General features: G+C 46.4%; 1 protein-coding gene across 1 annotated transcript in view; it reads right to left on the bottom strand.

The window, feature by feature from the left end:
- The window catches only part of LOC119381769 (Down syndrome cell adhesion molecule-like protein Dscam2), a 400,583-nt gene that overhangs the window by 281,132 nt on the left and 104,986 nt on the right, over positions 1–14,465 (bottom strand). The window contains 2 exon segments of the mRNA XM_049412889.1: positions 6,363–6,399; positions 6,401–6,696. Of these exon segments, the coding sequence (XP_049268846.1) occupies positions 6,363–6,399; positions 6,401–6,696 (333 nt within the window).

The following is a 14,465-nucleotide window of genomic DNA, read 5'->3' as shown; positions in this document are numbered from 1 at the left end:
CAACTAGAAGCAAATCCTCAGTCAAGTTATACAAACTCAGTTATAACTTCCACATTCGATTATCAAAGCACAGCACTAGCATCTGCAGCATCACTGGCCGAAGATGCTATCAAAAGGAAGTGTCAGTAGAAGGGTTGCAATTTTATTTGTTTTACTTATTTTTTGCCAATTGAATCTCGCTGATACAACTTTCACTCTATAAGGTCAGCAGTGTCTGCGACTGTGTACTGAACAATGACTTAATAGACTAGCGATAAATATAATATCAAATGCTATATTGCTGACCCTTGGCACCAGGTGTACGAAATAAACCGTCGTTTCAATAGCACCAAAACGAACAAAATATGTTAAGCAGTCACATTATTTTTGCTTTGTAGACCCACCCTGCCTACTTATTGAGTACGTTGCTAACAAAGCTCTGCGTAATAAAGTCTGCTGAATCAGTTTTATGAGCAATTATATCGTATAGCATGCATCTTGAGTCTTTCTCGTTAAGATGGTTGCATTTTGCTTTTAAAAATTGTTGCATCGAAATTCTTTACAAAGCGCACTATTCACCAAGTGCGCCTACTTTCTCGGCTAAAAGCAAATACCACCACCTGATCTTGTCAAAATGTGAAAAATATTCAACGCTGATTGACAGGAAGAATAGCAAACGATCGTTACATGTCGATGAGCTGAAAGAAAAAAGAAACGTAATCACATAAAGAAGATTTTGAGGTCGATGAAGCAGCGCATCTTACTTTTTGCTACTTGTTACCTGTATTTGGTTTTTAGAGGTTTTTTTTTTCCCCTCGCATCTTGGAGATAAAAGAGAGAAAAAGAAAACAAGCAGATACACGTAGGGCTATTGCTGTTGCTTAGCAAGCAGCAAGTTACGTTAGGAAAAACGAAATTACACTCCGATTATCGCAAATAAGCGCTTCTTTACAGGACCATAATAACTATATCATCAATCTCGTAAACTAGTACAAAAAACACACAACGGGACCACAGTTCTACCTCGATATTACTACTCTTTCGTCTACAGTTCTATGTATGTGGCATACACTAAGCAGTCTTCGTTCTCGTAATGTAGCACTGTCACAAAAAACAACCAGCGCAAGTTATTCTGCGTCGCACGCAGCGAAACTGAAAGGTTTTCTTTCGCATAGGACGTCTGCGTATTCCTCCGCAACTTGGGAAGAGGGAACAAAGTGAAGAGACGAGCGGGAATTGAGAATCTTCGAGAACGTTCCGCGCAGCGTGCTGTAGTGGCGAGGTCGCTGCTTTCGCGAATAAAGGAGCGCAGCAGACTGGAAGCAATCTTTTTTTCGTCAAGCTCTTTTCAAAGAGCTTGAATGGCCGCGGCACATGCATGAAGTCTTCTCAGTACTTCACGTCCGGCACAGGCGGCCGTGCTATTCTACGAGTGCACGAAGCCGATCCAAGGCAATCCAGGCGATTGCAGAAGTATAGAAAGTTGTCTTGCCTCGTTCGGATCTTCGTACGTGGTTACCCCGTCATAATATATTTGCCTTTAGATAAAATATTTCTTTTCGAGGACCGCGTCAGTAAGCTCCGAGTAATATTCAGCACTAATATTGCGTATTTACCCTTCCATCAGTGAATAATATTGGGAGGCACGTGCTTACAAACCATAAACCGACCCTTCGACTGAACTTGTTTAGTGCATTGTTTTGTTTAGCGAAGTGAAATAAAATATTGCTATGAGAGGTGTCAACAATCAATTTTTTTTTCGCCGCGCTCTGTAGTGATGCCTTATGCGGTGGCTGTTAGTAAACGTAGATAAATTAAAGGAAGAAGTAATTCCGAACCACGGTTATACGTCACAACCACCAGAACGAGCGTGCCGAGTTTAGCGTTTGACAAAACTTGTCTTAGGAAAAACTTGATTGTAGTAGCCATCGCATCTGCGGGCAGTACGTTTAATTGAGCGTGCAGAAGCAGCCACCGCATACGATTGTGAATCCTCCCTGCAAGAGCGTTTGTGTAAGGGAAACTATAAAACTATGGTATAGCTGCGCGTTACAGAAACACAGCTTTTCCTTATCGTGCTGAAGTTTTCTACGCACGGGAAGCGAAATCGGACCGTGCTTGAGTTCCTGCCTATTCCACACAAATTAATAGAGAGTACCGATATATGGAGGCTCGTCTTAAGCCGAGCGATAGCTTTTTAATAGTGGCTAGCCAGTCAAAGAGATTAAGCGGAAGATGTTTAAAAAAACACGCACATTCATGTTTCGTGGCATCATAGCAAACACGCCCACTGTGGTGACGGCAACTTAGGTGTAATAACGCACTTAACACAAACATAAGCAATGGTACGCTGCTCTGTTGCATATGGTCGAAGTGCCTGAGCCGCAGGAACAAGAAACGCAGTACTAGCAAGAAAAAATACAGAACATAAAATTTGATTTTGTAATGAACAAATTGTCAGTTGCTTTCTTCCAAGTGGAGCCGTAAGAAGTAAGAATTGAGACCGCAAGCACACGGCGAGTGTTTCTGTGGTGTTCACGAGTCACCGATGCGGGCCTTCGCATGGCCAGAAAGAAACATCGTCGCCAACTTGTTTCGCGTTCAACGCGATAGGATCATTTTAGTGTACGTTTCGAAACAAGTTGAGCTCTATATTTCTGCCCGCTTCAGGCGCGCCGTGTGGGCGCCATGCAAGGCCCTTTCTTCTTCCGCGAAGCAATATAAATGATCGGCAATCGACAAAGAATACAAGACGCAGTGGCGACCACAACGTGGCTTAGAAGTATAAGACTCGCCGTGGTAATATTGGTTCGCGGCCATTCTCTCATCGTGCGTATGTATTTGCTTGCTCGTAGTCCCCGAACGCTGTTCGGCCTGTATTTCTCCTGTGATGTAATCCGATTGCCGACGACCGTCGCTGGAGTTGACAGCATCGTGAGGGCCTCGTCGAAGCAGGGGCTGTTCTGGCATCGCTGAGCCCGCTCGAGGTACTTTTTTTTTTTTCCATCCTATATTCCTGCGGCCTTCCTTTCTTCTCTGCGCAGCTTGCAACAACAGCATCATTGCCTCCTACATATACTAATTCCTTCCCGTTCCGAGAAAGCTTACGCCAACAAGAGCTTTCTGGTTCGATCAGTTTCAGATGTACGCCGGCCTCCTTTAACCGTATTATCGCTTCGTCTGTATACAAGGTAGTTTCAAAGTACACGCGCACAAAATTTATCTCTTACTTGCTTCGGGGAATTATTCGTCTAATTAATTTTTTCTATTGGTTATGAAACCTACTAGTAAGAGGAGTGCTTGCATGTGGGTATACCTCAAGCTTATTCGAGTGTAGCAATTTGTTAGTTTTCTAATCACGCTTGGAATAAGCCAATATTAAAAAGCAAATTTTTTGTTATTGTTAATCTGCGCGCGAGGATTAGCAATAACCAAACAATAACCAATAAACAACAGTGAAAATTTGTTTGACGAAGATACATAGCGCCTAGACAGACGTTTAGCAACACATTGCCGTGTATTCCGATTACGTGTACAAATAATATTCCATTGAGATGACTACGTTCCATTGGGTGCATGGCTGTACGCGCATTACTGAGACTTCACTCCGTTCTTTCTTTCGTGCCATACCTTCAGTCTAATTACACGAGTAGTCTTCATTATTCGGCACATTTTGTGTGGTACTTTTTGTTTTAGCATTTTTTTAACACCTTTAGGTAAGTTTATTTTACGTTCGCTTATCAAGAACCATGCGTCCAGACGGTCTAGCTGCTTGCCGTTCGTTTCGCGTCGACAGAAGTCAGAAGAACTATTGCTGGGCTAGTGGTACGTAACTCCGAGAAAAACCTAGATGCCTAACCGCCACCAGCAGAAACGCTCTTTTTTTGTGCTTCTTATTTCTACTGCTGGTGCTTAGGCGTCTAGGTTTTTCTCCAAGTCCTCGAGGAAGCTCAGCATAAGACACAGCAGAGGCTTTCCACTGACAGCTAGGCGGCGGCGCGGCTTATTAATAGGGAACTCTCCGCATGAGGCAATCATGCGGGGACAGAATTCTCAGAATCTGTTCTTGTCTACGTCTCCTCATTAACCGATCTCAGTGCCCTCTCTCGGCCGATGAGTCATTCGTACTTTATTAACGCTTTAGCATCACCATGTTTCCATCTTCTACCAAACTGCGCAGCAGACGGGACACAAAGAAGGAACGAAAGAGACAGACGAGCGCAACTCGCCCAGCTTTCGACGGTTGTTACCATGTTTCCATTCGCTTTAGGTTTGTCTTTAGAATCAGTTATGTTATTCGCCCAGTATGGGCTTTTTTTGCAGCGTAAGCTGTTATCCACGCCAACAGCCTTTACCGCTGTTTCTAGGAAGGATAGAAAAGTACCCCAGTTACGGCCGAGATCGATGCGGAGCACTTTGCGTGAGCGTCAGCTATTACACCACAGAGTCACGCTAGTGTTTCCGGGCTGCTCCAAAAAAAAAAAAAACGCCACCATTCATACAGCAAGAAGTCGCCTGAGTAGCTACGTAGGCGTACAAGGTCGTCCGCATTTAGAGTAAACACGCGGTCGCGACGCCACGCTCGGTGCGGTGCTACGTTCGGCGGCCGAGAACTCTAAGTTAAGCATGTGCGTTGTGTGCGAATGGCAGGGCCTCGCCCTGTCATCTGCCACTGCGTCTGGCTTTGGGCTCCCGAGCAGTGTTTGTGCCGCTTGCGCGCAAGTGATCAACACTTGTTTGCCGTGGTCTTGTAATGGTCTTTTCTTTTAATAGCACAGCTGTTTAAGTTCGAGGTAAGTCCGGAGGCAGTTCGCAAAAACTCGGGTGGGTACGCGTCACAGGAATTGGTCAAGTCCAACTACCGAGTACAGCAGGTGCGAGGAAAAGCGAAGAAATGTGGAGGGAGGAAGCGGAGCGAAGGAGAGCGACTGGAGAGTGGTGGGGAAAGAGGCTGAATCCTGGGGTGGGAGAGAGTAAAGCCTAGTAAAGCGAGGAGTGCCGAGGCAAGGATCCGGGAGGAGGAGGGAGGCGAGCGTTAAACGAAAACTCTGCTCAGGCGAAGTGGAGAGGAAGAAGGAAAGGAGGAGGAGAATAAATAAATAAATAACACGAAATAAAAATTTTTTTGGAGGCGGGATTCGAATCTGGGTACCCACGGTCCGAAGGCGAGTGTCGTAACCACTCGGCTATCCAGGCACTCTAGCACAAGAAACATTGGTGGGAACCGTATGATTGCGCTGCTATGGGCAAGAGCACGAGGAAAAGAAAGAAAGAAAGAAAGAAAGGAAAAGAAAGGAAGAAAGAAATAAAGAAAGAAAGAAAGAAAGAAAGAAAGAAAGAAATAAAGAAAGAAAGAAAGAAAGAAAGAAAGAAAGAAAGAAAGAAAGAAAGAAAGAAAGAAAGAAAGAAAGAAAGAAAGAAAGAAAGAAAGCATCAGAGAGAGAGAGAGAAAGAAATAGACAGAGAGGCTCAACTTCGCTTTCCTACGCTTAACTGCCGCACTCTGTGCTCATGTGGCTCTTTCTAGGCGTAAGTGACTCTTTCTAGGCTAGGCTTGGCTGGCAGACTAAGGAAGGCCGCCCAGCTGCGCTGTTCCTTCAGGCTTGGCATCACCAGTGCGAAGCTGCCTTAATGTTTTTCTTTGGACTCGGTATTTATAAACAACAACATATCCGTAGTGTCTGACTGCACGTCCTTCGCCAACGCGCTTTTCAATTCACAAAGCAACACCTGACGGCATTTCGATAAACTTGGGCATGTTGAAAAATTACTTTAGATATTAAATCCTTGCAGTAAGCGTTCTGAAGCGTTTCATGATGCGGCTCTTCAGAGGTCGTGACTCCGGCTGACGCTGTGCCTGTGCTGCCTTTTCCACACAGGAATGGTGATCATTTTTTCTAACCTTTTGGCATGCCCCTGCACGTCACCTCATTTGAAAAGGAGCATACGACGAATGGACTTAAGATACAATGAACATCGCCTAAATATCAAACACTTAAACGAAGATGCGCACAAGCAGCGCGAGCGTTTGTGCGCATCTCTTTGTGTACAAACAGCATGAGCGGGCAATATTGTCATCTATTCCTCCTACGAAGACCAGGCTGAAAAGCAATCCAAGTTTATCAATTATTGTGAAGTAGCGCCGTGTGTGTGTGTGCGTGCGTGTGTGTGTGTGTGTGTGTGTGTGTGTGTGTGTGTGTGTGTGTGTGTGTGTGTGTGTGTGTGTGTGTGTGTGTGTGTGTGTGTGTGTGTGTGTGTGTGCGTGTGTGTGTGTGTGTGTGTGTGTGTGTGTGTGTGTGCGAATGTGCGCTTGCGTGGGAGTTCCTTACTGTCCCGTCCAGTCAAAAACGCTCTGCGCTTAACACTGAATAGTGCGAACTCACCGGCCCTGACTTTGACGTCCCGGCTGGCGACGGAGCCAGACGCTGTTGGTGGCCACGCACCGGTACAGCGTCGCGTGAACGTCCTGTCGAAAGTCCTTGGGCGCAAACTTGGGAAACACGAGTGATCCGTCGGGACGCACGTAGCGCAAGCCGGGAACCTCGGCTGCAGCCACGCCGTCCGGCAGTTTGATCCATCGCACGGTCGGGCTCGGTCTGCCCACTGCCTGACACGGCACCACGGCCTCCTTGGCGTTGGTGAACTCCACCAAGACGGGGGGCTCCTCGTGGAAGCGAGGTCCCTCCTGCTCTGCCGTGCGAACGGAATCCGCTCCAGCTGAAAAGAAAAACAAAAATTACGAGAGAGGGTTAGAAGAGCTTCTCTATATAGGGTGTAGTTGGAACATAAGGGTTGAAAAAAGGCATCGCTGCAAAGTTCACAAAGACGGCAGACAAGAACAACACACACCAAGTGATTCGTCTGTGTCGTTCTTGTCTGCCGTCTTTGTGAACTTTGCAACGCTGTTTTTTTCATCCAAGAGAGGGTTAAACACAGCCAATGAAAGCAACAGATAAACTTTCGAAGCAGCTTCACTGACTTCACGCCGCGAAGACGGATTAAATCTGCGCAGCTGGCGGCATCATATTTGTCATTTCATTGCTTGGCTTTGCTCTATAATTGTTTTGCCACCAGCTGCATTGGTTAACCCGCTAGGCTTGTTATAGACAGCTTCTTCATTTGTAGTAATGAGAAACTGGAGTAGTGGGGCTTGCCCAATTCCTGTGCGACGTACCAGCTAGGACCTGCGTTGCACTCCGCCGGGATTAACGTCGACTTTAAACAGGTCCGCTGCTAATTGAACCATCGAAAGCACAGGAAACGTTATTTGTTGTTGTTTTTGTGCAGTAATTTCGACATAAATGGGAATGAATTAAGCGGGACGAAAGAACACCCCTTCAGTTAGTGGGGCCCGAACCCACAACCTTTGAATTACGCGTCCGCTGCTGTACCAATTGAGCTACGACAGAGGGCGCTCCCTCTACCACTTGACTGGGTATTTCTGTACGTTTAATCCTTGGGACTGTTTAGCCAGCGCCACTCGTAGCCGAGGTAGATAGTGTGGAACACTCATTTTGCCAGAAGGTGTCACGTGGCGCGGGACCTATGCACAAGGTGGCAGCTGGCCAATAAACCCTCGCACGCTAGCTAAGGCCTCAAGTCTGCCGCGACGAGGCCCTCGCTATGAAATCACGAAAATCATCCCAAGTTTCCCTTCTTTTGTTAAGTGATGTTTGAGCATCAGAGACCGGATTCACAAAGTTCTTCGTTCCTAAGTGCCAACTGCTACTCGTCAACAGGCATTCCTGTGATATGTGCAGGCGTCACAACTGGCTGAAAATTCTCCTGCGAATAATTCTAGCGTAAGTACATTTTGGCGAATATTGGCGCAGAACCATAAAGTTTTGTAAATGGCAAATCGCATAATAAGATTAGCGCGGTTTGCACTAGGTCGTGCAAGGCTGGGTCACAGCAGAGCTGGTGGGCACGCTTCAGCTTCTCTTGTTAAACATCTGTGCGTAATGCTTGGGCGGTCATTGAGGGCGAGCCGCTTCATGATGATGATAATCTTCTATCTACGACACTCGGCAAATCTCGACGATGGAGGGCTGTAAAAGTCTAATAGCGCGTATGTACCACAGAAAGTTGGCGAATTCCACTAAGTTTCACCTTATTTTAACGCGATAGCGTTAGAGAGCTCGTTTCGCAGAAAATTCCGCCGTCGGTGACGGCGTCGCTTGTGAGCGAAAAATCGCCTGTGAGCGAAAAATCGAGAAAGATGCAAATAAAATAAACAATAAAAGTCTTAGGTCCCATTGAGGATCGAATCCGGGCCAGTTTGCGTGGCAAGCAGGTGTCCTACCACAAGGCCACGATGTTACTTGCGACTGTTTCGGGAAAAAAAAACATTACATAAATGCCATGTAGTGGAAGGAGTCTCCTTAACGCATTTTGTTCGGCAGGTGTCACGACGAAAATCAGCTCATTCGGCGATTTGTAGGCGCATTGGCGAGGCCATCAAACAACGTTTTTTTGCGCGACGCCACGCTTCGAAAACAGCCTGGAGAGTGCAGCTATCGCCACTAAAAACACACACAAACTTTCAAACAGCTCCAAAATTGGACAACCATGTCCATCTAGCGGAAAGCATATCAAGCCATTGCCTCCTTTCAAGAGGAGGCGTTGGTCAAGCAAACAGCAAACATTAGATAATGTGCTGCCATCTGTGAGCCACTGTGAGAAATATGTCTCGACTCTAGCACAGGGAAGTGCTTTCGATCGAAAACCTGTACCATTACTACAGATACGTCGCGCGCGCGCGTGTATGTGTCTGTGTGCGTGTGCATGTGTGTGTAACAACGCACATTGATAAGTATGCACTTAGTGGTTGAAGTGCGAACTAGGGGCCGGATTTCGCTATCGCGTTCAATTCTTAAAGGACGGAGCTAAAGGGTCCCCCAATTTTTTTGTTGATAATCTGTACAAGATGCCTGGGCGGTCATTGAGCGCGCGCCGGTTCATGATGATGATAATTGTCTATCTACGACACACAGCCAACCTCGACCATAACAGCTCTGCTGTAATAGTTATTGGGAGTCGTGTGAAATCAGCACAAAAACTCTAACGGAATTTTATGCTAGTGAAAATTTCTTGAGTGGTACACATATGCCAGGTACCACTTCGATAAGCTCAAGTACCGGGTGCCAGTAAAAGCTGCCGTCGTACAGTCGCGCAGTGCATGCAGCTCCGCAAAGGACAAATAAACGCACAGGACTAAAGCTACGAAAAGCTAAGAAGATTTTAGCGATTGTTGCGTCTCTCTCTCACTCGCTCTTACCTCTTCTCCCTCCCTCCCCTCCAAGCCTCCCACGAACACACTCATACGCTTTTTCTTTTTTTCATTCGGCATATCAACGCCAGAAGAGAGCCGAGTCGGACAACAGACTTCCGGTGCGCACTTCGACACGCACCACACAATTCTCCAGACTGTACCACCGTTAAACGAAACATCGAATGAAAGCCCTACTTCACAAGCTACGCGCAGCAATAAGCAAAAAAAAAAGCGAGCTTAGCAAAGTAAAGACTGCGTCGTGAGGACAAAGCGCGGGTCAACCGGGAACGTCTTCTTTCGCTCGCAAGACGACAAGGAGGGGACAGGCTTCAGTGAGCAGGAGTCTTCTCGAGGAAGAAACAACAACAACAACAAAAAAAAAAACACAGAGAGAGAAAATATAACATCAAGAAATTGCGTGCTGATGAAAAGCAATCTATACTGGTTTCGTTGTTGGTTTGGCAAACACTATCGCTAGGAGCAACAACTGTACTCATCGCGGCTTCCGGTGTCAGGGATGTAGAGGGGGGCGTACTCGACTCTGAAGCGAGCGCTAAGCTTACTTCTTGTGTTTCTTTATCGCGTCAGAGCGTCGCTGGTTGGTGCTGCCACTGCTCGAGTCTTCGGGAGTGTCAGCATGCGACCAACAGGCGACACACAAATCTCTCCTTCTTCGCTTTTCGTTTTTTTTTTATTCTTGTGCTCTTCGAGACGCACACTGCGTGGGAGATCCCATTAGAAACCCCGGAGACTGCGCAACGGTGTACAGGGGTAGTGCGATACGATACGCGTTCAGCGAACCGCCCGTGGATACGCCACGGTCTGCGATTCTCCGTACTCGAGCTCGCTTCCGCGAAGAGTTCTTTTGCGAAAGCGCCACCGGAAAAAAAAAAGAGGTTCGACCTTCGCTTCTTGCTTCTCCTTACATATATCTGCCTTCCATACATACTCTTCCGACTGTCTGTCTCCTACCGGAGATCACGCGCACTGAGAGCTGCGCTAGCAAAGAAGTGAAAGAGGGGGCGAGAGGTGCTATGCTTAGCCATCCGTGTCAAGCTGTCGGCGGAGCGACGAGTACGACGACAACTCGAGGAGATACAAGCGTGAAGATTGCGGCTCTCGGAAGAAGAGTGCCGGCGAGCGTGATCGGGACCCCGGCCGGCCGGACAGGCGAGGGACGAGGCGCTGCTCTTGACTGCAGTGCGTTTCCGCTGCTAATCGATGTGATGACCTCCGCTGTTTCCGCCGCCCGCGCCGTTCTAGCTTCGCTTTGACTCGCGAGCTGCGCGCCACTTCGCCCGTCGTCCTTCGAGTTCGTGTTTTCGTTCCTTTTCGTCTCAAGCTTTCAGGCAGCCCCTTTGTTGCGGTAAAGTCTACTCACTATGCTCGTAGGCACACCTAAAACTTGCCCGATTGCTTCGTTCCAGATCGTCTTTCCTTATTTATTTACCTTTCGGTTTCTTTATACATTTTGTTTTGTTGTTGTTGTTGTTGTTGTTGTTGTTGTTGTTGTTGATTCGCGTCGTTCACTCACTCTCTTCTACAAAGCGGTGACAGGCAGGCTCTTTGCATCGTTGTCCTGCCAAAGTCTGAGTCGTTGTTCCGTATACGAACTGTCACTGATCTATTTATTTGTGAGCGCGACTCGGGGCACTTGTCGCCAGTTCGGACAAAGTAAAAGGACGCCTGTTAGACAATAGAAATGTCCCTGCGTAGGGCTACTGAGACAGTTCCCGTTGTTCTTGCGTTGAAGGACCCCTCCCCCCTTCCTATCTTCTCCTTTTTCCCATCGCTCGTCGAATCGCGACTTAAAAGTGGCACAGCGAAGACCAGGAGAACCAACGAAAAAAAAAAGATTAAAAAAAAAGAATTTGGAGACAGAGTGAGTACTGCGTCGTGGCAGTCCATATACACTCTTCTATTCGGCTTCGCCCGAGAACAACTGCGGGTGTTAAGCTTCCCATTTTTTTGCCTTCTATTTACTTTCAAGGTGACATCGAGACGGCTTGAAATATCGACTCCACTTTACCGCCTCCCGTTTCAAGTTAAGTCACGCTGTTATTTATTGATCGCTCTATATTTTTTTTCTGTATTTGATCCTCTCGAAGCTCCTCTCTTCAGTGAATAAAAAGTGCTTCGGCTTCGAGCTCGGTGGCCTTCTTTGTTTACTTCCTTTTATCCGAACATTCATTCATTTTCTTTAGTATTCTTCCACGATACAGCGATTTAGAACTCAAGTCCTCCTCCGCATCGCATTACCGAAGTTCGGTAGCTCGCTCGAGCGGATAATTCTTTTTAATTTAGTTACTCATACTGCCTCGAGTGTGCAGCGCCGCCCACTCGGATATTCTATGTAAAAATTATTCGCAGATAGGTTTCAATACTTTCTAGTGGGATCAGTGTTATCTGCCAGATGAATATTTTTCGTGAAACCGTTAATTCATCCACATCAGAAACGGCTATGAAGAAACTTAAATTTTCCGTCTTTGCTGGTCATATGTTTCTTGTTGCTTCTATTGATTCAAATGTCAGGTCCATATGACCTTTCAAATGTAAAATTTTCTGAGCACCGTGACCGTTTGAGTGACCTAAATATTCGTGGAAGGACGCTCGTTTAGCATTCGATGTGGAACCGATAATGTAGCTGTTATTCAGAACCGCTGCTTGATACATTTAGAAAATGACGCGCTACGTTACTGTAAGAAAGTAGGTAAGGAAAACTAAAGGGCGAAGTGTTTTTTCTCAAACAGCTGAGGTGGAATTACTTGCTCTCACAAATCTATCAAAATCGCACTATACGACTCCTTCGCCAAACGTCATGACAACTTGTTTGCACTTCATTCAATGGACTACGATAAATGATACGTTGCAGTGAAAATAAAACAGACGCATCAACCATACCGAGAGTTGAATGCAGGTTTATAAGCGTGACTGCTACGCTGTTGAGGAGGTGAGAAGGGAAAGAAAAAAGGCCAGGCCTGCGCTGAAACCGCAGCACAGTCACAGCGAAAGCTGGAAGAGCGGCGTTTCTAGAGCCCGTTAAGCTCTCCTGGGGCTACAATACAAGTACATTAGAAAGGTACCCACTACGCCATTATTCACAATTTTTGTGAAGTTGGGAAGCACCTACTAAGCCATTATTCGTCATTCTGCGGAGAAGCGAGGCACCAGCTACACGTCTCTAAGGCATTATGTGCACTTCGTTGACGCGACGACTGATGACCATGAAGAATTATGGCTCAGCCCTTTGTAATGGGTTGGAATCTTTAAACGGCCCACCAGTTATGTAATTTGCATTGGGTGACGCCCGGTCGCTATTTCCCTCTCCCGTCATGCTGTATAACATATGTTGACGTGGGAGAGAGAGGGGGGGTGGGTGGCGAAGAACTTTACTGAGACCCCGAGGAAATGGATCATGCGCTTATAGGCTTCCTTGGCAACCAATACAAGTGCACTTGCGAGGAACCTACTACGCTATAAACTACGCTACGCTATCTCCTATCTATCACGCTATCATTGTAATTTTTGAGAAGTAGGGCAGCAGGCACTGTGCCATTTTTCGTCATTCTACGGAGAGCGTTGGTACCTGCTAAACGCATGTAAGGCGTTATGCGCACTTTGTTGATGCTGTGCCTGATGACGATGAAGAATTACGGCAGAGCCCTTTGTAATGGGTTGGAAGCATTCAACAACCTACTCGTTGCGCAATTCGCATTGTGTGACGCCTAGTTACAGAATTCGCGTTGTGCGACGCTTGGTGCTTATTTTACTCTTCTACCACGCTATATTGCATATGCTAATGTGGTTCCTTCCCGACATGAAGCCTTTATAGGACCTTTTTGCAAAGCAGTTTCAAGCACCGGCATGGCTCAGAGGTTGAATACTGGGCTCCCACGCAGAGGGCCCAGGTTCGAACCTCGTTCCATCCTGGAATTTTTTTCTTATTTCGTTTTTTTTTTCTTATTTCGAGCGATACTCGTTACGGACACCGGCGGCGGCGGCGGCGGCGGACAACTACGGCGCCAAAAACGGCCGGTGAAATGATCTCATAACAGCTTTCGCTGTAAAAGTAACGCTATTGAAACGAGGATGCGATGTGAGCACAAGGCAGGCGCTGCGCTGTTAATTGAGCGACTTGGATCACTGAAACTATAGCACGCTGGATGTGACTGTGTGGTGCGTGTGCCAAGCCTTCTTCCAAGATAACGTACTACTGTGATTTAATATCTTGATTGGCTCACGTGTGAACGAATGCAAGTTTCTAAATGAAGTCGCTCACGTTACTTAATTGTGATAATATGGGAACATAGGTTAGTGGCAGTAGGCCATACCCTAGTATACATTGCTTATAAGGGAATCCCTGTTATGAAAGCGAGAGAGATAGAGGAATGCAACAAATGCAAAAAAAAAAGACAGCACAAAAAACGTGTGCCAATTTGCAGCTTTGAAGTAAATCTTGTTCATGGCTATTAGTGTGTTAGACCTACTCGGAGAATGGGGTAGCGCGAATAAACGCATACATTCAAAAGAGGGTGTGTGTAGGGCTGTCTGGTACTTCAGGTGATGCGTAGATTTAATAGCGAGTTAGCATATGGCTTACTAACTGAAACTACTATACAGAAAATGGGAGCCAGCTGTTGATATGAAACCCTAAAGGAAGACAGCTCATGTAGCACAGAAAAAGTGCTGTCAGAATTTACCTCTATATTCGAACAAAAGCAAAGAGCTAACCAGCGTAACACGCTCTTTCAAGGAACGGCCTGTCATTCAGTCTCTAGTCTATTTGGCAGCCCTCGATGATTACCGGTTTCCGTCGACGCGACCGAACCCGTCGGGTTGTACAAACCTTCCTCCGCCTAACTGACTTGAGCCTCAGTTTGTAGAGCGTCCTTATTCTATTTTATTTCTTTTGTGCGCTTTTTCTTCTGGTAGACGTGTCTGTGTCGTTATATACAGGTTCACTATGCTGTGTCGTTATGCAACTTTTGTGTGGTAGGTATACTGCCTGTCTTTTCTTTTATTTCCTCTATGTATTCTCTTCTTTCAATTTTCATATTCTTCCTATATTCTTTCCTTCTCAAAGATTAGGCAGGCGTAGCATTGCTCCTCTCGATAGCATTTGTCAGCTTTCTCCCACCCTATTTCCCTGTTTGACCTTTCTGTATGTGTGTTTTCATATAGAGTGTCAATAATAATGAAACCAGTGTTTTACGTG

This window comes from Rhipicephalus sanguineus, chromosome 2, assembly GCF_013339695.2.
Source record: "Rhipicephalus sanguineus isolate Rsan-2018 chromosome 2, BIME_Rsan_1.4, whole genome shotgun sequence".
Lineage (NCBI taxonomy): Eukaryota > Metazoa > Arthropoda > Arachnida > Ixodida > Ixodidae > Rhipicephalus > Rhipicephalus sanguineus.
The sequence above is the reverse complement of the archived record's forward strand: the minus strand, read 5'-3'. Positions and strand labels throughout refer to the sequence as shown.